At 46.2% G+C, this 22,864-nt stretch overlaps 1 protein-coding gene across 6 annotated transcripts in view; it reads right to left on the bottom strand.

The window, feature by feature from the left end:
• SULF2 (sulfatase 2) overlaps window positions 1–22,864 on the bottom strand; it is a 696,319-nt gene that overhangs the window by 22,912 nt on the left and 650,543 nt on the right. For 4 of the 6 annotated variants that reach the window (XM_072110535.1, XM_072110532.1, XM_072110533.1 and 1 more), the window contains 2 exons: window positions 12,928–12,958; window positions 9,218–9,271 (listed from right to left, as the gene is read on the bottom strand). The exons of 1 other annotated variant lie outside the window; for it this stretch is intronic. In XM_072110535.1, coding sequence (XP_071966636.1) covers window positions 9,218–9,271; window positions 12,928–12,958 — 85 coding nt within the window. The remainder of the gene's footprint in view (window positions 1–9,217; window positions 9,272–12,927; window positions 12,959–22,864) is intronic. One more of the 6 variants, XM_072110534.1, reaches the window with a different exon arrangement.

The raw sequence follows: 22,864 nt of genomic DNA, 5'->3' as shown, positions 1-22,864 counted from the left end.
ACCAGACTTCTATGGAGTCCCATTCACCCTGGACCTGGTGACGGCTGAGTGGTTCAAGCGACAGCAATTCCATTTATTATATTTTGTTCTATTCCCTAAGAAGAATGGCTTGACCATTAAAAATTCTTTTACCTCGTGTTACCCCATCATCTTCATAAACCGTAAGCTCTGGCGAGCAGGGACCTCACTCCTGTTGTTCCATACAAATGTTGTGCTCTGTTACATTACATTTGTATTTGTTTCCTATGATTTGTAAAGCGCTACGGAATATGATGGCGCTATATAAATAAAGATTATTATTATTATTATTATGGAGGCAGTGAACTAGTAGTAGATTAAAGGTGCTGCACTTAAAACTATGTTAGTTGTATCTTGGGATGGAGCTGGCGCTCCGCTTCCAGGCGAGCTTTCGCCAATCCAAGCCCCTGTCTCTAGGCTACTCCCCAAACAGCACTTCTAAGAACCTTTTGTATAAGATCAAGTGTAGTAGCGTTCTTATAAGTTTGGGATATGGCGGGTGAGGGGAATGTAAACAGATGCGCAAGAAGCGCTGAAATAATATTGGTAAATGATAAAAGTTTGCCAGTATATTTTGTGGATAACACAGCAGGGTGGCGACAAAGTTAACAAGATTGTTGTGGAAGCCATGAAAACAACCCAAAATTCTGCCTGACAAAGCTCGTTTGATAAGGGGACCATGTATGGAGGCAGTGAACTAGTAGTAGATTAAAGGTGCTGCAGTTAAAACTATGTTAGTTGGATCTTGGCATGGAGCTGGCGCTCCGCTGCCAGGCGAGCTTTCGCCAATCCAAGCCCGTGTCTCTAGGCTACTCCCCAAACAGCACTTCTAAGAACCTTTTGTATAAGATCAAGTGTAGTAGCGTTCTTATAAGTTTAGGATATGGCGGGTGAGGGGAATGTAAACAGAAGCGCAAGAAGCGCTGAAATAATATTGGTAAATGATAAAAGTTTGCCAGTATATTTTGTGGATAACACAGCTGGGTGGCGACAAAGTTAACAACTTTGATGTGGAATCCATGAAAACAACCCAAATTTCTGCCTGACACACCTCGTTTGATAAAGGGACGATGTATGGAGGCAGCTATATGGACGACTTTTGGAGGAAGCAATGGAGACAACGTGTGGAGGCTGCTATGGAGACAATTTAATTTGGATAGTGCCTGTATGTGGCAGTCCAAAAAAGTTTTCAAACCAGAGGAGCAGGTAGGTGGCCCTCCAGAAAAATGGAATAGATTGAGTGCCTGTATGTGGCAGTGCAAAAAAGTTTTCAAACCAGAGGAGCAGGTAGGTGGCCCTCCAGAAAAATTGAATAGATTGAGTGCCTGTATGTGGCACTCCCAAAAATTGTTTAAAACAGAGGACCGGGTCGGTGGCCCTCCAGAAAAATTAAATGCATAAAGTACTATAGGTAGAGCCAGTGGGCCCTGTCAAAAAATAGCCAGTTTCCGCTGCTTTACTGTACAAAGAGCAGGAGAAGGAGGAAAATGAGGAGGAGGAGTGGATAAATTATTCAGGTTGAGCTTCCTTCACCTGCTGGAGATTGGAAATTAGGAGAAATCCATGCTTTATTCATCTTGATAAGCGTCAGCCTGTCAGCGCTGTCAGTCGACAGGCGTGTACGCTTATCGGTGATGATGCCACCAGCTGCACTGAAAACCCGCTCGGACAAGACGCTAGCGGCAGGGCAGGCAAGAACCTCCAAGGCGTACAGCGCCAGTTCGCGCCACATGTCCAGCTTTGAAACCCAGTAGTTGTAGGGAGCTGTGTGATCATTTAGGACGATGGTATGGTCAGCTACGTACTCCCTCACCATCTTTCTGTAAAGATCAGCCCTACTCTGCCGAGACTGGGGACAGGTGACAGTGTCTTGCTGGGGTGACATAAAGCTGGCAAAAGCCTTGTAAAGCGTACCCTTGCTAGTGCTGGACAAGCTGCCTGCTCGCCTACTCTCCCTCGCTACTTGTCCCGCAGAACTACGCACTCTGCCGCTAGCGCTGTCAGAAGGGAAATACTGTTTCAGCTTGTGCACCAGGGCCTGCTGGTATTCATGCATTCTCACACTCCTTTCCTCTCCAGGGATGAGAGTGGAAAGATTTTGCTTGTACCGTGGGTCCAGGAGAGTGAACACCCAGTAATCGGTGCTGGAATAAATTCTTTGAACGCGAGGGTCACGGGATAGGCAGCCTAGCATGAAATCTGCCATATGCGCCAGAGTACCAACGCGTAAGAATTCGCTCCCCTCACTGGCCTGACTGTCCATTTCCTCCTCCTCCAACTCCTCCAATTCCTCTTCTTCTGCCCATACACGCTCAACAGTGAAGGACTCAACAATGGTCCCCTCTTGTGTCTCGCCAACATTCTCCTCCTCTTCCTCCTCATCCTCCTCCACCTCCTCCGATATGCGCTGAGAAACAGACCTAAGGGTGCTTTGGCTATCAACAAGGGAATCTTCTTCCCCCGTCTCTTGTGAGGAGCGCAAAGCTTCCGACTTCATGCTGACCAGAGAGTTTTTCAACAGGCCAAGCAGCGGGATGGTGAGGCTGATGATGGCGGCATCACCACTGACCATCTGTGTTGACTCCTTAAAGTTACTCAGCACCTGACAGATATCAGACATCCACGTCCACTCCTCATTGTAGACTTGAGGAAGCTGACTGACCTGACTACCAGTTCTGGTGGAAGTTGACATCTGGCAGTCTACAATCGCTCGGCGCTGCTGGTAAACTCTGGATAACATGGTCAGTGTTGAATTCCACCTCGTGGGCACGTCGCACAACAGTCGGTGAGCGGGCAGTTGGAGGCGGTGCTGCGCTGCCCTGAGAGTGGCAGCATCTGTGCTGGACTTCCTGAAATGCGCACAGATGCGGCGCACCTTCGTGAGCAAATCAGACAGATTGGGGTATGTCTTGAGGAAACGCTGAACTATCAGATTTAACACATGGGCCAAGCATGGCACATGTTTCAGTCTGCCGAGTTGCAGAGCCGCCACCAGGTTACGGCCGTTGTCACACACAACCATGCCTGGCTTCAGGTTCAGCGGTGCCAGCCACAGATCAGTCTGCGCCGTGATGCCCTGTAATAGTTCTTGGGCGGTGTGCCTTTTATCGCCTAGGCTCAGCAGTTTGAGCACCGCCTGCTGTCGCTTAGCGACGGCACTGCTGCTGTGCCTAGAGCTACCGACTGATGGCGCCATGCCCACGGATGGTCGTTCGGAGGAGGAGGTGGAGGAGGGGTGGGAGGAGGAGGAGGCATAGTAGGCCTCAAACACCTGGACCGAGGTAGGCCCCGCAATCCTCGGCGTCGGCAGTATATGACCAGCCGCAGGGTCACACTCGGTCCCAGCCTCCACCAAGTTAACCCAATGTGCCGTCAGAGATATACAGTGGCCCTGCCCGGCAGCACTCGTCCACGTGTCCGTGGTCAGGTGGACCTTGTCAGAAACGGCGTTGGTCAGGGCACGGATTATGTTGTCTGACACGTGCTGGTGCAGGGCTGGGACGGCACATCGGGAAAAGTAGTGGCGGCTGGGGACCGAATACCGAGGGGCGGCCGCCGCCATGAGGCTGCGAAAGGCCTCGGTCTCTACTAGCCTATAGGGCAGCATCTCCAGGCTTAGCAATCTGGAGATGTGCACATTAAGGGCTTGGGCGTGCGGGTGGGTTGCACTATATTTGCGTTTCCGCTCCAGCGTCTGGGGTATGGAGAGCTGAACGCTGGTGGATGCTGTGGAGGATCGTGGAGGCGACGATGGGGTTTTTGTGGCAGGGTCCTGGGCAGGGGGCTGACTATCAGCTGACACAGGGGAAGGAGCAGTGGTGTGCACGGCCGGAGGTGAACGCGCTTGTTGCCACTGAGTGGGGTGTTTAGCATTCATATGCCTGCGCATACTGGTGGTAGTTAAGCTAGTAGTGGTGGAACCCCTGCTGATCCTGGTTTTGCAAATGTGGCACACCACAGTCCGTCGGTCATCCGGTGTTTCCTTAAAGAACCTCCAGACTTCTGAAAATCTAGCCCTCGCCGCAGGAGCCCTCACCACGGGAGCTTCACTAGTTGACACATTTGGCGCTGATGCACCAGCTCTGGCCCTGCCTCTCCGTCTGGCCCCACCACTGCCTCTTCCAACCTGTTCTGGTCGAGGACTCTCCTCCGTCTCAGAAGCACTGTGTTAACCCGGCCTCTCAACCCAGCTTGGGTCTGTCACCTCATCATCCTCCGATCCCTCAGTCTGCTCCCCCCTCGGACTTCCTGCCCTGACAACAACTTCCCCACTGTCTGACAACCGTGTCTCCTCATCGTCGGACACCTCTTTACACACTTCTTCCAGTACGTCAACAAGGTCATCATCACCCACAGACTGCGACTGGTGGAAAACCTGGGCATCGGAAAATTGCTCATCAGCAACCGGACAAGTGGTTTGTGACTGTGGGAAGCGTCCAGAAAACAGTTCCTCAGAGTATGCCGGTTCAAATGGCAAATTTTGCTGGGAGGGGGCAGACTGGGGGGGAGGAGGCTGAGGTGCAGGAGCTGGAGGAGTGCCGATTTTGGCGACATGGGTGGACTGCGTGGAAGACTGACTGGTGGACAAATTGCTCGAAGCATTGTCGGCAATCCACGACATCACCTGTTCGCACTGTTCTGGCCTCAACAGTGCTCTACCACGAGTCCCAGTAACTTCAGACATGAACCTAGGGAGTGTAGCTCTGCGGCGTTCCCCTGCTCCCTCATAAGCAGGTGGTGTCTCACCCCGCCCAGGACCACGGCCTCTGACCCCTGCAGTAGTTGGACGCCCACGTCCCCGCCCTCGTCCTCTACCCCTAGCCCTCGGGTTAAACATTTTGAAAATGAGAGTTATAACTTGAATTTTTTTTTTAACTTTTTTTTTTTTTTTTTGAACTTTTTTTTTTGTGTTTTTTAGTTTTTAAAACCAAACGATGCTATCCTATTGCTATGGCTATTTTATAGCCAAGTATGAAAGCACACTGCTATGCCAGATGAGATGACGCTGAGTTATGAAAAAAATAAACGTAAAATAAAAAAGGAAATGGCAGACTGTGCCTAATTGAAATACAACCCCGGGCCCTAATAAATTTTCCCACTTCGGTCTTTGCGATGGATATGTGCGTCACTAAAACACAGTGGTCGCAAGTCTGACTCCAAATTGCTCACAATTTGCTAGTAGATGCACTGCAACAACTACAGCCACCAGCAGATCAACCAGAAATCAAATATATATAACGCTACTGTAGGCGTAATTAAGCCGTTTGTATTCTCCTATGGCTATTTTCTAGCCAAGTATTACAGCACACTACTATGCCAGATGAGATGACGCTGAGTTATGAAAAAAATAAACGTAAAATAAAAAAGGAAATGGCAGACTGTGCCTAATTGAAATACAACCCCGGGCCCTAATAAATTTTCCCACTTCGGTCTTTGCGATGGATATGTGCGTCACTAAAACACAGTGGTCGCAAGTCTGACTCCAAATTGCTCACAATTTGCTAGTAGATGCACTGCAACAACTACAGCCACCAGCAGATCAACCAGAAATCAAATATATATAACGCTACTGTAGGCGTAATTAAGCCGTTTGTATTCTCCTATGGCTATTTTCTAGCCAAGTATTACAGCACACTACTATGCCAGATGAGATGACGCTGAGTTATGAAAAAAATAAACGTAAAATAAAAAAGGAAATGGCAGACTGTGCCTAATTGAAATACAACCCCGGGCCCTAATAAATTTTCCCACTTTGGTCTTTGCGATGGATATGTGCGTCACTAAAACACAGTGGTCGCAAGTCTGACTCCAAATTGCTCACAATTTACTAGTAGATGCACTGCAACAACTACAGCCACCAGCAGATCAACCAGAAATCAAATATATATAACGCTACTGTAGGCGTAATTAAGCCGTTTGTATTCTCCTATGGCTATTTTCTAGCCAAGTATTACAGCACACTACTATGCCAGATGAGATGACGCTGAGTTATGAAAAAAATAAACGTAAAATAAAAAAGGAAATGGCAGACTGTGCCTAATTGAAATACAACCCCGGGCCCTAATAAATTTTCCCACTTCGGTCTTTGCGATGGATATGTGCGTCACTAAAACACAGTGGTCGCAAGTCTGACTCCAAATTGCTCACAATTTACTAGTAGATGCACTGCAACAACTACAGCCACCAGCAGATCAACCAGAAATCAAATATATATAACGCTACTGTAGGCGTAATTAAGCCGTTTGTATTCTCCTATGGCTATTTTCTAGCCAAGTATTACAGCACACTACTATGCCAGATGAGATGACGCTGAGTTATGAAAAAAATAAACGTAAAATAAAAAAGGAAATGGCAGACTGTGCCTAATTGAAATACAACCCCGGGCCCTAATAAATTTTCCCACTTCGGTCTTTGCGATGGATATGTGCGTCACTAAAACACAGTGGTCGCAAGTCTGACTCCAAATTGCTCACAATTTACTAGTAGATGCACTGCAACAACTACAGCCACCAGCAGATCAACCAGAAATCAAATATATATAACGCTACTGTAGGCGTAATTAAGCCGTTTGTATTCTCCTATGGCTATTTTCTAGCCAAGTATTACAGCACACTACTATGCCAGATGAGATGACACTGAGTTATTAAAACAATAAACGTAAAATAAAAAGAAACTGGCAGACTGTGCCTAATTCTACTCAAACCCCTAATAAATTTTCCCACTTTGGTGTTTGAGGTGGATATGTGTGTCACTAAGAGCTAAACACAACGGTAGCAAGTCCCCCTGCAAATTCCTCACAATATGGTACTAGCTGCAAATAAAAAAAAAAAAAAATTATAACGTTATTGTAGCCCTAAGAAGGGCTGTTGGGTTCTTTTAGAATCACTCCTGCCTAACAGTAAGCTAATAGAACACCCTAACGCTTTCCCTGACCAGCAGCAGCTCTCTCCCTAGCGGCATCCAGACAGAGAATGATCCGAGCAGCGCGGGCAGCGGCTAGTCTATCCCAGGGTCACCTGATCAGGCCAGCCAACCACTGCTATCTACGTGTAAGGGTACCACGTCATGCTGGGTGGAGTGCAGAGTCTCCTGGCTTGTGATTGGCTCTGTTTCTGGCCGCCAAAAAGCAAAACGGCGGGAGCTGCCATTTTCTCGAGCGGGCGAAATACTCGTCCGAGCAACGAGCAGTTACGAGTACGCTAATGCTCGATCGAGCATCAAGCTCGGACGAGTATGTTCGCTCATCTCTAGTAAAGAGCTATGTGATGGCTTGTTTTCTGCGTAAAAAATGGTGAAAAAATGCATTTGCATCATTTTCTTGTGGGCTTGGATTTTATGGCTTTAACTGTGTACCCCAAATGACACAGCTACTTTATTCTTTGGGTCGGTACGATCATGGGAGAGCAAATTTATATAGGTTTTATGATGTTTTCATACATTTACAAAAATTAAAACCTCCTGTACAATTTTTTTTTTTTGATTTTGCCATCTTCTGCCACTAATAACTATTTAATACTTTGGTGTACAGAGCTATGGATGGTACTGGGTGAATGTTTCTATTGCTTCTATTTTTAGGACTCAATAAAAACTAACTACATGTTGCACACTTATCCCTTGGAGCCACTTACAGCCACAGGACCGATCCAACATAAGTTCAACAGTGTAAAACATACAAAATTAGGTCTGACCGGAGCTCCAAATTCACTGCATCACTGCTTCTTGGTCTGTCAATTCTGATAAAATAATTGGTACTTTTCCTCCAGTACAAATTTCCGAATCTTCCGACTAGAATAAACCACCATTCAGACAACTACTGCTGTGTTTTCTGTGTATCCTCCTTCATTCACACTATCCATTCTAGTGGACCACTGGAGAGATTCACACGCAGATAGCGTAGTATGTTCTTAACATTCAGGATTTATTCAATAAAAATTATGCTCACAAACGATCATAAAAAATGTGCATATAAAATCTCCACATGAGACGCTAGCTTCTCATTACCGCCCTTCCATGGGCTATGGAGAGGGCTCAGCCTGTGAAAATCATAAACACATTAGGTATCGCCGCGTATGAAAATGCACTAAAAGTTATTAGTGCCAGAAGATGGCAAAATACAGGAGCTTTTAATTTTTGCAAATGTATGTAAACATTATAAAACCTATAAAAATTCCCCGTATCCCCGTGATCACACCGACCCAAAGAATAAATTCAACATGTCATTTGGGGTGTACAGTGAAATCCGTAAAATCCAATCCACAAGAATACGGCGCAAATGCGTTTTTTCACCAATTTCTCTGCATTTGGAATTTTTCCCGCTTCCCAGTACACAGCATGGAATATTAAATACCACCATTTTGAAGTGTAATTTATTATGCTGAAAACAAGCCATCACATAGCTCTGTACATGGAAAAATTAAAAAAAAGGGCTGCGGCGGGAAGGGGTTAAGGACAGTTTTGAAGTTCTGAAAAAGTTGGACAAATGCTTGTGGCAAAAACATATTATGTGGCTCACCTGAGATGTGGTGTAGTTATATACTGTAATACCACATAACCTGGCTATTAAAGCCATTGAACCCCATATCACCAAATACAGTAACTATGCTCAAACTTTGATTATGTTTTGGAAGTCTTACATTTCTTATTAAAGGGGTTTTCCCATTAACAAAAGTTAGGCCCTATCGGTGCTGAGACCCCCACAGATCACGAAAAAGGAGGGGTCCGATAGGGTCCCACGTACCTCTGTTGGACCCCTCGTCGTTCCGTCAGACTAATGGAGCAGAAGACCATGCATGACCGTCCTGCTCCATTAATCTCTATGGAGCTGACAGAGATCGTTGAGCGTGGCACTTAGCAATTTCCGTCAGCTCCATAGAGATTAATGGAGCAGAGCGGTAATGCGTGGCCTTCTGCTCCATTACTCTGATGGAGCAACGAGGGGTCAGACGGAGATATGTGGGACCCCATCAGACCCCTCGTTTCGGTGATCTGTTTATTTGTCTCAGCACTGAGATCCCCTGGGTCAACTTCACTCAGGTGATGGCGTAGGGAAAAGCGTATGTGAGAGACTCTCCCATCACTCATGCCAAGTCTTTACCTTCCCACCACAAACCATCCACCATCTTACCAGGTTTGGCTTAATAACTGCCATTTTTATAGGTACATGATACATAGTACAGATAAAATAGTTTCCTCAACTCACAAGGGTTTAGACGATGGTTTCCTTGTTCTTGGCCATTTTCGACGTTGAAGTTGTCTGATTCCAAGAAGGAAAAAGTAAGAGGGGGAAATTACCAAAAATGAAAGCCACACCAAAATGACCGTAAAGTAACTTCTAGAAGTTGCTATCATGGTGGGGATGTGTTCAGGGGCCCTGACAAGAAAGGAACCCAAGCCCTCTTGGAGTCCCATGAGAAATGTGGGGGCTTTGGAACAGCCTGAGCTCTCTCTCATCTCTTTTCACTGCAGCAGTGAGGAGGGGATGGGGCACAGCAGGAGATCATGCCAAGCTCAGAATACAGGAAGAGAAAGCAGCAGGAGGTGTTTAACCCCATGTCTGCATGGGTGTGTGGTAATATTTGTATGTATATATCTATGTCTATATGATAAAATAATTGTATCGGTCAGGTGATTTATAAGGACACTATTTATTAGAGATGTATGGAATGGTAGTTATTTATGTAAGGCTCTGGTCTCCTCTCCATCCTCCATTTAAATGCAGTTATATTTAAAGAGGACCTGTCAGGGCTATTTGGGACACTAAACCACTCACAGGTTTTTATGAACCGCTGGTTTAGTGTGCCAAATCGTCCTTAAACTAGTTCTGTTATTTAAAACGTTTATACTTCCTTAAGGTGCTCCCTGCACCTGTGCAGTCACATAATGAAGCCTACTTACTACACCCCAGCTTCACTGTGCCGTAGTAGACTTGAGCAATGTACTGGGCAATGTATTGAGCAATGTTCTGGTTTCTCTACGCAACTGTGCAGGTGTATCTTAACTGACCCATTTCTAGGTGAGAATCTTTTTTTTTTTTTGGCATGTGGAGGGCAATTTGGGACACTAAACCACCACCATAAGGTCTTTAATGGAAACATGTTGCATGGAGCCTTCTTTACATGTATCCCTATGGGGAATGGAAGGTGAACGGAAGAGCTTCAATTCACCTTTCATTTATAATTTTGGGTATTCTAAAACAGAAGCGCATAACAGAAAAAGTGCTGGTGTGAACTTATCATGTCCTTCCATTATTTAATGGAAATCTACCATCACAATCAAGCATGGATACACCAAGGCCACTTAGTGACACACAGGGACTTTGACTATGGCAATCTTCCTATATTTGTTATCCATGGGCTCTTTCCTTCTAAAATGAACTTTTAAAATTATGCTAATGAATCTGATGAGCTCTGGTGGGTGTTTCCAGTGTCACAGGCTGTTACAATGAGCAGAACATGTCTCAGCCTTTTTCCCGCCTCCCTTTGCCTGTGTAATCTAGCAACAGCAGGAAGTGCAGGAGAAAGGAGACCTGCCCTGCTCATTGCAACAGCCAGTGAAATGACACTGAGGGGCTCTGGAAACCCCCACCCCAGAGCCCTTGGGCTCATTAGTATATTATTAAAAGTTGATTTAAGAAGGAAGGAGGCCATATATTAAAAAATATAAGACGATTACCTCATTCATGGTGCCTGGATCTATGAGTAAGTTTACCTAGTTTATCACGCTTGATTTTGATGGTAGATTTTCTTTAAAGTAGAAAATAGAGCTGCAACCTATTTTTTTCTGCTATAAGTAACAGAAGAATGACAGAAGGAAATGTCATACATACAATGGGAAATGGGAGGATGGAGACCTCATTTGGACACCTACAAAATTTGCCTGTAAGGGGCCCAGAAATTCCTCATGGTGGCCCTGTATGGAGGTAACAACTACCATCACCACCTCTAATGGCTACTTGTGATAACATTACATCAATTGTAAATTTTTCTTTTTTTTTTTTTATTGACTGGGAGCCTATTTATTTCCCCACTAAAGTACATTACAGGCATGGCTCCTTTTGTAGTACAAATGATAATTATACTTAACAGCAGACAAGCTAGTTTAACACAGGATAGGATGTGTTATCTGGTGCCTGACAACTGCAGGGGGTCCCTGTAGATTCAAAAGTTGGGAGGAAACCTGTTTATATAGGGAGTGTGAGAAGTGACACCACTTCAAGTACTTCTTCTAAGACAGGAAAGGCTTCTGTATAATTATGAATAATTATGAGTCCTCGGGTATGGGTGAGGATTAACTGTAGCTGGGGGAAAACCCAGTCCAATTGCATAACACTCCTAACTTTATGCCTAGACACCCCAAGTTTGGTATGGGCTGGTAGGTAGCAAGGTCCACTGATGATTGTAAGCAATGATTGTGCCATCTTCCAACCAAAAGTTATGGTATTTGAATACAAATCCGGCACAGATGCACCTCTCTGGATGGAGTAGAAAATGCAGACCGCCTCCTCTCAGTGGCATCACAGTCAGGGGCGGGGGTCAAAAACCCACTGGGTTTAAATGAGTGAATCCGAAAGAAGGCCTTGTCAGTCTTGGGAACTCTATCATCTTTAGAAGGTTGCCCAACTGTGTTTCCCAGTCAAAATGTCTATCTCTATCTCATAGTAAGGGTATTTTGTTGCTATATCCCATAATTGTTTGTATGTACTGTATTATTTACAGTATTTTAATCTGACAAGTTTAAAGGGTTATTTTCGTCTGGGCATTTACATCCAATTTTATTAATCTGCCATATATAAACATTTCTTCAATTAGATGTCATTAAAAAAAATGTTCCTGTGTGAAGATAATTTCTGATAAATGTAGTCTTATGGTCTCTTAGAAACAAGACTGTGTCCTTGGATATGGCCACCTCTGCTGGAGGGATTGCACAAAGAAAAAAAAAAATTGTATATGAAATGTCCGGGAGTTACTGCAGGTCTGCCAGCCGTCCTGTGGTAATGATCGCTGAAGCCAAGTGGTCAGACAGGAATCAATAGCGCATGTCTGGCCACTGCTGCCAAAATGTGAGGTGGTCGTATCCGAGTAAGCCATCTCGTTTTGTGACAACATGACTACATTTATGAGAAATTATCTTCACACAGGAACATTTTTTTTTAATAACATCCAATTGAAGAAATTTGCAAATGAATAAAATTAAATTTAAATGCCCAGATGGGAATACCCCTTTAAGTTTTTGACTGTATTGTACCTTTATGTATATTAAAGTGTTAATAAATGTGCCCCTCTAAGCCTACAAGCAGAGGCTTATTAAGGTTAAGGGTCCGCAGACTGCATTTCCTTCGGGTTTCCAGACTATTTTCGCAGACTATTGCGCCGCATTTAACAAGGGTTTTTGGCGCACATGATCGGATTTTGGCATAATCGCACGACTTTCATGTGACACAAATCAGGGAGCGTGGCCGTCGGACAACCCGACTGATTCGGACTAATAAAATTCAAATTGTGTCGCAAGGCATGCATTTACATACACCGGGAAGAAGATGGTGAACTCCGGCTGACCTCAGCAGGGAAGCGACACATGCAGGATATTGGGCGCATAATCTTGGTGAATCGTGCCTCGTCGGACAGTCCAGATCAGGGATTGTGACAGGACCGGGTAAGTAAATGTGCCCCAGAGAGTCTAAGTTTCCAAATTAAGTTACCAGGTTCTTTAACATTGCACATGTAGTGATTGCATGTTCTGTGTGAATTTTCAGTGTGCATTGTCTGTATGTAAGAGTTGCCTACGGTCTTCTTAATATAAGTAATTTGTGGGTGGTGGCAGTGAGTTTGTCTGGAAGTAACAGTTCTTAGTGTTATGGCTACTATCTTTTTTTTTTCCAACTTATTCTCTGGCACATGAGATGACACTTACTTGTACTGCTTAAAACTCTTGTCCTTCAGATCTGAAACGAAAGAAGATGATTTTGAAATTTCTGGCTTCATGTGTAGCAAGATATATCATATATTATAGAAAGGGTTGAATAAAACATAGTCTAGTTACATGGTAGTATTCTGTTCTGGTCAGGAGTGGATCATATAGAAAAAGGAATTTTGGAAACCTTTGTACCATGGTGTGACTTCCGAATACTGATGCAGAATACACTCACCGGCCACTTTATTAGGTGTCCAACCTGTCCAACTGCTCGTTAACACTTAATCAGCCAATCACATGGCGGCAACTCAGTGCATTTAGGCATGTAGACATGGTCAAGACAATCTCCTGCAGTTCAAACCGAGCATCAGTATGGGGAAGAAAGGTGATTTGAGTGCCTTTGAACGTGGCATGGTTGTTGGTGCCAGAAGGGCTGGTCTGAGTATTTCAGAAACAGCTGATCTACTGGGATTTTCACGCACAACCATCTCTAAGGTTTACAGAGAATGGTCCGAAAAAGAAAAAACATCCAGTGAGCGGCAGTTCTGTGGGCGGAAATGCCTTGCTGATGCCAGAGGTCAGAGGAGAATGGGCAGACTGGTTTGAGCTGATATAATGGCAACAGTGACTCAAATCGCCACCCGTTACAACCAAGGTAGGCAGAAAAGCATCTCTGAATGCACAGTACGTCGAAATTTGAGGCAGATGGGCTACAGCAGCAGAAGACCACACCGGGTGCCACTTCTTTCAGCTAAGAACAGGAAACTGAGGCTACAATTTGCACAAGCTCATCGAAATTGGACATTGGTCTGATGAGTCTCGATTTCTGCTGCGACATTCGGATGGTAGGGTCAGAATTTGGCGTCAACAACATGAAAGCATGGATCCATCCTGCCTTGTATTAACGGTTCAGGCTGGTGGTGGTGGTGTCATGGTGTGGGGAATATTTTGGTATCAATTGAGCATCGTTGCAACGCCACAGCCTACCTGAGTATTGTTGCTGACCATGTCCATCCCTTTATGACCACAATGTACCCAACATCTGCTTTCAGCAAGATAATGCGCCATTTCATAAAGCTGGAATCATCTCAGACTGGTTTCTTCAACATGACAATGAGTTCACTGTACTCAAATGGCCTCCACAGTCACCAGATCTCAATCCAATAGAGCATCTTTGGGATGTGGTGGAACGGGAGATTTGCATCATGGATGTGCAGCCGACAAATCTGCGGCAACTGTGTGATGCCATCATGTCAATATGGACCAAAATCTCTGAGGAATGCTTCCAGCACCTTGTTGAATCTATGCCACGAAGAATTGAGGCAGTTCTGAAAGCAAAAGGGGGTCCAACCCGTTACTAGCATGGTGTACCTAATAAAGTGGCCGGTGAGTGTATAGTGACGACCAGCAAAATACATTTTGAAACTCCCTAAAATTGTGTAAATTTGCCAGAAAATCAAAGCAGCAAAATCAGGCTAAACAATGTATAGCCAGGTCACCTCACAGAAACATAATGTAACCATTTAATTAAGGCCTGTTGAATTAGCCTTTAGAGATGAGCGAACACACTCGTCCGAGCATGATGCTCGTTCGAGCATTAGCGTACTCGAAACTGCTCGTTGCGCGGACGAGTATTTCGCCAGCTCGAGAAAATGGCATCTCCCGCCGTTGTGATTTTTGGTGGCCAGAAACAGAGCCAATCACAAGCCAGGAGACTCTGCACTCCACCCAGCATGACGTGGTACCCTTACACGTCGATAGCAGTGGTTGGCTGGCCTGATCTGGTGACCCTGGAATAGACTAGCCCCTGCCCGCGCTGCTCGGATCATTCTCTGTCTGGATGCCGTTAGGGAGAGAGCTGCTGCTGGTCAGGGAAAGCGTTAGGGTGTTCTATTAGAATAGTGTTAGGCAGGAGTGATTCTACAAGAACCGAACAGTCCTTCTTAGGGCTACAATAACGTTATATATTTTTTTTTTATTTGCTTGTGGCTGGGCTTGCTGGCTCTAGTGCAGCTAGTACCATATTGTGAGGAATTTGCAGGGAGACTTGCGACCGTTGTGTTTAGCTCTTAGTGACCCACATATCTACCTCAAACACCGAAGTGGGACAATTTATTAGGGGTTTGATTTGAATTAGGCACAGTCTGCTGATTTATATTTTTTTTTTTTACGTTTATTTACTTTTATAACTCAAAGTCATCAGGCACAGCACAAAATCCAGTTGTGTGCTGTCAGTGTAGGTTAGAAACTAGCCATAGCATTAGGATAGCATCGTTTTGTTTAAAAGAAGAAAAAAAACACAAAAAAAACAAAAAACAAAAAAAATTTACAGTTTACACTTTAATTTTGAAAATGTTTAACCCGAGGGCTAGGGGTAGAGGACGAGGGCATGGACGTGGGCGTCCAACTACTGCAGGGGTCAGAGGCCGTGGTCCTGGGTGGGGTGAGACACCACCTGCTGATGAGGGAGCAAGGGAACGCCGCAGAGCTACACTTCCTAGGTTCATCATGTCTCAAGTTACTGGGACTCGTGGTAGAGTACTGTTGAGGCCAGAACAGTGCGAAGAGGTGAGGTTGTGGATTGCGGACAATGCTTCTAGCCATTTGTCCACCAGTCAGTCTTCCACGCAGTCCACCCATGTCACCGAAATCAGCACTCCTCCAGCTCCTCCACCTCAGCCTCCTTCCCCCCAGTCTGCCCCCTCCCAGGAAAATTTGGCATTTGAACCGGCATACTCTGAGGAACTGTTTTCTGGACCCTTCCCAGAGTCACAAACCACTTGTCCGGTTGCTGCTGAGCTATTTTCCGATGCCCAGATTTTCCACCGGTCGCAGTCTGTGGGTGATGATGACATTATTGACGTACTGGAAGAAGTGTGTAAAGAGGTGTTGGAGACACGGTTGTCAGACAGTGGTGAAGTTGTTGTCAGGGCAGGAAGTCCGAGGGGGGAACAGACTGAGGGATCGGAGGATGATGAGGTGACAGACCCAAGCTGGGTTGATAGGCCCGGTGAACACAGTGCTTCTGAGACAGAGGCGAGTCCTATACCAGAACAGGTTGGAAGAGGCAGTGGTGGGGCCAGACGGAGAGGCAGGGCAAGAGCAGGGCATCAGCGCCAAATGTTTCACGTAGTCAAGCTCCTGTGGCGAGGGCTAGATTTTCAGAAGTCTGGAGGTTCTTTAAAGAAACACCGGATGACCGACGGACTGTGGTGTGCAACCTGTGCCAAACCAGGATCAGCAGGGGTTCCACCACTACTAGCTTAACTACCACCAGTATGCGCAGGCATATGAATGCTAAACACCCCACTCAATGGCACCAAGCCCGTTTACCTCCGGCCGGGCACACCACTGCTTCTTCCCCTGTGTCATCTGCTAGTAAGCCCCCTGCCCAGGAACCCGGCCCAAACACCTCCCGTGCGAAAACCCCATCTTCGCCTCCACGATCCTCCACAGCATCCACCAGCGTTCAGCTCTCCATACCCCAGACGCTGAAGCGCAAAAGGAAGTATAGTGCAACCCACCCACACGCCCAAGCCCTCAACGTCCACATCTCCAAACTGCTTAGCCTGGAGATGCTGCCCTACGGCGGCGGCCGCCCCTCGGTATTCAGTCCCCAGCCGCCACTACTTTTTCCAATGTGCCGTCCCAGCCCTGCACAAGCACGTGTCAGAGAACATCATCCGTGCCCTGACCAACGCCATTTCTGACAAGGTCCACCTGACCACGGACACGTGGACAAGTGCTGCCGGGCAGGGCCACTATATATCGCTGACGGTACATTGGGTTAACTTGGTGGAGGCTGGGACCGAGTCTGACCCTGGGGCTGGTCATATACTGCCGACGCCGAGGATTGCAGGGCCTACCTCGGTCCAGGTCTCAAAGGCCTAATATGCCTCATCCTCCTCCCACCCCTCCTCCACCTCCTCCTCCGAATTACCATCCGTGGGCATGGCGCCATCAGTCGGTAGCTCTAGGCACAGCAGCAGTGCCATCGCTAAGCGACAGCAGGTGGTGCTCAAACTGCTGAGCCTAGGCGATAAAAGGCACACCGCCCAAGAGCTATTACAGGGCATCACGGCGCAGACTGATCTGTGGCTTGCACCGCTGAACCTGAAGCCAGGCATGGTTGTGTGTGACAACTGCCGTAACCTGGTGGTGGCTCTGCAACTCGGCAGACTGACACATGTGCCATGCCTGGCCCATGTGTTAAATCTCATAGTTCAGCGGTTCCTCCAGACATACCCCAATCTGTCTGATTTGCTCACGAAGGTGCACCGCATCTGTGCGCATTTCAGGAAGTCCAGCACAGATGCTGCCACTCTCAGGGCAGCGCAGCGCCGCCTCCAACTGGCCGCTCACCGACTGTTGTGCGACGTGCCCACGAGGTGGAATTCAACATTAACCATGTTATCCATAGTTTACCAGCAGCGCAGAGCAATTGTAGACTGCCAGATGTCAACTTCCACCAGAACTGGTAGTCAGGTCAGTCAGCTTCCTCAAGTCTACAATGAGGAGTGGACGTGGATGTCTGATATCTGTCAGGTGCTGAGTAACTTTGAGGAGTCAACACAGATGGTCAGTGGCGATGCCGCCATCATCAGCCTCACCATCCCGCTGCTTGGCCTGTTGAAAAACTCTCTGGTCAGCATGAAGTCGGAAGCTTTGCGCTGATAGCCAAAGCACCCTCAGGTCTGTTTCTCAGCGCATATCGGAGGAGGATGAGAAGGAAGAGGAGGAGAATGTTGGCGAGACAGAAGAGGGGACCATTGTTTAGTCCTTCAATGTTCAGCGTGTATGGGCAGAAGAAGAGGAGTTGGAGGAGGAGGAAATGGACAGTCAGGCCAGTTAGGGGAGTGAATTCTTGCGCATTGGGACTCTGGCGCATATGGCAGATTTCATGCTAGGCTGCCTGTCCCGTGACCCTCGCGTTCAAAGAATTTATTCCAGCACCGATTACTGGGTATTCACTCTCCTGGACCCACGGTACAAGCAAAATCTTTCCATTCTCATCCCTGGAGAGGAAAGGAGTGTGAGAATGCATGAATACCAGCAGGCCCTGGTGCACAGGCTGAAACAGTATTTCCCTTCTGACAGCGCTAGCGGCAGAGAGCGTACTTGTGCGGGTCAAGTAGCGGGGGAGAGTAGGTGAGCAGGTAGCTTGTCCAGCACTGGCAGGGGTATGCTTTACAAGGCCTTTGCAAGTTTTACGTCACCCGAGCAAGACACTGTCACCTATCCCCAGTCTCGGCAGAGTAGGGCTGATCTTTACAGAAAGATGGTGAGGGAGTACGTAGCTGACCATACCATCGTCCTAAATGATCACACAGCTCCCTACAACTACTGGGTTTCAAAGCTGGACATGTGGCACGAACTGGTGCTGTACGCCTTGGAGGTTCTTGCCTGCCTTGCAGCTAGCGTGTTGTCCGAGCAGGTTTTCAGTGCAGCTGGTGGCATCATCACCGATAAGTGTACACGCCTATCGACTGACAGCGCTGACAGGCTGACGCTTATCAAGATAAATAAAGCCTGGATTTCTCAGGATTTCCATTCTCCACCAGGTGAAAGAAGCTCAACCTGAATATTGTATGAACTCCTCCTCCTCATTGTCCTCCTTCTCCTCCTCTTTGTACACTAAAGCAGAGGAAACTGCCTATTTTTTGCCAGGGCCAACTGGCTCTAGCTAGAGTACTCTATGTATTTAATTTTTCTGGAGGGCCACCTACCCGGTCCTCTGTTTTAAACAATTTTTGGGAGTGCCACATACAGGCAGTCAATTTATTAAATTTTTCTGGAGAACCACCTACCTGCTCCAACCTGCCACATACAGGCACTATCCAAATTAAATTGTCTCCATAGCAGCCTCCACATGTTGTCTCCATTGCTACCTCCACACGTCATCGCCATAGCTGCCTCCAAAAGTCGTCCATATAGCTGCCTCCATACATGGTCCCCTTATCAAACGAGCTGTGTCAGGCAGAATTTTGGGGTGTTTTCATGGCTTCCACATCAAACTTGTTAACTTTTTTCGCCACCCTGCTGTGTAATCCACAAAATATACTGACAAACTTTTATCATTTACCGATATTATTTCAGTGCTTGTTGTGCATCTGTTTACATTCCCCTCACCCGCCATAACCCAAACTTATAAGAACACTACTACACTTAATCTTATACAAAAGGTTCTTAGAAGTGCTGTTTGGGGAGTAGCCGAGAGACAGGGGCTTGGATTGGCGAAAGCTCGCCTGGCAGCGGAGCGCCAGCTCCATCCCATAGTTTTAACTGCAGCACCTTTAATCTACTACTAGTTCACTGCCTCCATACATGGTCCCCTTATCAAACGAGCTGTGTCAGGCAGAATTTTCAGGTGTTCCACCAGATACATAGTGGAACTCGGCCCATCTGTCGCCGCCATGCTGGAGACCTGAAGTTGCAATCATAGCAGCGCAATATGAATGCCCCATACTGTCGCTCTTAATCATGGAAGTCGTCTCCATGGCTGCCTCCACATGTCGTCCCCTTATCAAAAGAGCTGTATCAGGCTCATTTTTCGGGTGTTTCACCAGATACGTTATGGAACTTGGTCACTATGTCGCCCCAATGCTGTGTTATCGACTAAATATACCGTCAACCTTTTGTTCACATAGGAAATCATTTCAGCGCTTCTTGCTCACCTCCTTTGGTGAAGCCTGAGTCCATTTAGGGTATGTCGCCATGACACTCTCTAGGCTACCACTGCTGCCGCTGCCCTGCATGCCGTCCCCTATAGTGTCAGGGTCAATTATTGCATGTTTTAGATGCTATCTAGCCTCATTCGGTCACTCTGTCATGGCCATGCTGTTGCCCATAATTTTGGCATAATGGTACGATTAAGCAGCCTCAGAGGCATCCATGCATGCTGCCCCTGCTGTTTCCTGTCCATTTCCGTGGTGTCTCCATCCTTTTCTGAGGTTCCCAGGTGTTTGGCCAAGCTTCCCTGTGCAGAGCCTTGGTCCCCTTGAAAAATGCTCGAGTCTCCCATTGACTTCAATGGGGCTCGTTATTCGAGACGAGCACTCGAGCATCTGGAAAAGTTTGTCTCGAATAACGAGTACCCGAGCATTTTAGTGCTCGCTCATCTCTAGTATTATCCAATTAAGGTGTCTGATTTAATTAGGCCCTAAAAAGAAAAAAGGTGAAAACTTTCCTATAAAGGTCAATTTTACCACTAATTTTTTATAGCCACAAGGGAAAAAAAAATGTAATAATCCCCAAAAATGTGTAAACCTACATTTCTCCCAATTTTAGAAGTACCACACATGTGTATATAAAATGTTGTATGGGCGCACAGTAGAAGGAAAGAGAGGTGTTTGCCTTTTAGAAGCCAAATTTAACAGAAATCTTTTACATGCATTTGGAGAACCCTAGTAGTATAAAACTGAGAAGAACCCAAAAAGTAACCCTTATTTTTGAACACACAGTCCCTAGAGAATTTAGCAGTGTGTAATATGTGTATTTGCCCCTACAGGTGAATGATCCAATTAGGCACTAAAACTTAAAAATGTGAAAATTTTCCTATAAAAATAACTTTTACCCCTAATTTTAAGCCACAAGGAATAAAAGATGAAATAACCCCAAAAAAGGTGTAAAACTATTTCTCCCGAGTGTAGAAGTACCCCACATGTGCATATAAAATGTTGTATGGGCACACAGTAGAGTAAAAGAGGGCTGTTTGTCTTTTAGAAGCCAAATTTGAGAGAAATCCTTCACATGTGTTAGGATACATTTGGAGAGCCCTAGAGATACCAAAACAGAGGGGAACCCGAAAAGTGACCCTTATTGTTGAATGTTCACCCCATAGAGAATTTAGTAAGGTGTAATATGTGGTGTAGTGTAATACACATAGTGAAACGAGCATTTTGAATGTACAGGTGGTTTCCAAATGTGATGTAACAAACCGATATGTCAGAAGAATATTGGTTTATGAATGTTTTTTCTTTCTTTCCTTCTAATTGTATATCTCCTGCCAGGTGTGCACCACCAAAGTTACATATGTTTTAATCTTAGGGGAAGGGAAAAGTGTAGGAGAAGTGGCAGTAAAATATAGCTTTTATTAATTATAATTAAAATAGATAATAATTATGAACGAATTTTAACAAATAGGGAAAGTTCAAGGGATGTTTTCTAGAGATGAGCGAGCACTAAAATGCTCGGGTACTCGTTATTCGAGACGAACTTTTCCCGATGCTCGAGTGCTCGTCTCGAATAACGAGCCCCATTGAAGTCAATGGGAGACTCAAGAGGACCAAGGCTCTGCACAGGGAAGCTTGGCCAAACACCTGGGAACCTCAGAAAAGGATGGAAACACCACGGAAATGGACAGGAAACAGCAGGGGCAGCATGCATGGATGCCTCTGAGGCTGCTTAATCGCACCATTATGCCAAAATTATGGGCAACAGCATGGCCATGACAGAGTGACCGAATGAGGCTAGATAGCATCTAAAACATCCAATAATTGACCCTGACACTATAGGGGACGGCATGCAGAGGCAGCAGCAGTGGCAGGCTAGAGAGTCTCATGGCGACATACCCTAAATGGACTCTGGTTTCACCAAAGGAGGTAAAATGATTTCCTATGTGAACAAAAGGTTGACGGTATATTTAGTCGATAACACAGCATTGGGGCGACATAGTGACCAAGTTCCATAACGTATCTGGTGAAACACCGGAAAAATGAGCCTGACACAGCTCTATTGATAAGGGGACGACATGTGGAGGCAGCCATGGAGACGACTTCCATGATTAAGAGCGACAGTATGGGGCATTCATATTGCGCTGCTATGATTGCAACTTCAGGTCTCCAGGATGGCGGCGACAGATGGGCCGAGTTCCACTATGTATCTGGTGAAACACCTGAAAATTCTGCCTGACACAGCTCGTTTGATAAGGGGATGATGTGCTGCATATCCTCTCGTGCTCCAGCGTCTGGGGTATAGAGAGTTGAAATGAGACATTGGTGGACGCTGTGGAGGATCGTGGAGGCAAAATGGACAGGAAACAGCAGGAACAGCATGCATGGATGCCTCTGAGGCTGCCTAATCTTGGGATGGAGCTGGCGGTCCACTGCCAGGCGAGCTTTCGCCTGTCCAAGCCCCTGTCTCTCGGCTCCTCCCCACCCAAAATGGGCCTGGGGGCCAGAAGCGTTTACTTTGAAAAAATTACAGTTTTCAAATCAGGCCGGGTCGTTTGAATATTTCACCTAGGAATAATAGGAATAGTGGTTCTATTTTTAATTGTTTTTACGGAAATGGTTCCATGATTAAGAGCGACAGTATGGGGCATCCATATTGCGCTGCTATGATTGCAACTTCAGGTCTCCAGCATGGCGGCGACAGATGGGCCGAGTTCCACTATGTATCTGGTGAAACACCTGAAAATTCTGCCTGACACAGCTCGTTTGATAAGGGGACGATGTATGGAGGCAGTGAACTAGTAGTAGACTAAAAGTGCTGCAGTTAAAACTATGTTAGTTGGATCTTGAGATGGAGCTGTCGCTCCGCTGCCAGGCAAGCTTTCGCCAATCCAAGCCCCTGTCTCTAGGCTACTCCCCAAACAGCACTTCTAAGAACCTTTTGTATAAGATCAAGTGTAGTAGCGTTCTTATAAGTTTGGGATATGGCGGGTGAGGGGAATGTAAACAGATGCGCAAGAAGCGCTGAAATAATATCGGTAAATGATAAAAGTTTGCCAGTATATTTTGTGGATTACACAGCAGGGTGGCGACAAAGTTAACAAGTTTGATGTGGAATCCATGAAAACAACCCAAAATTCTGCCTGACAGTTCGTTTGATAAGGAGACAATGTATGGAGGCAGCTATATGGACGACTTTTGGAGGCAGCTATGGCGATGACGTGTGGAGGTAGCAATGGAGACAACGTGTGGAGCCAGCTAAAAAG

The sequence above is a fragment of the Engystomops pustulosus genome, chromosome 6, assembly GCF_040894005.1.
Source record: "Engystomops pustulosus chromosome 6, aEngPut4.maternal, whole genome shotgun sequence".
NCBI classification, from domain to species: Eukaryota; Metazoa; Chordata; class Amphibia; order Anura; family Leptodactylidae; genus Engystomops; species Engystomops pustulosus.
The sequence above is the reverse complement of the archived record's forward strand: the minus strand, read 5'-3'. Positions and strand labels throughout refer to the sequence as shown.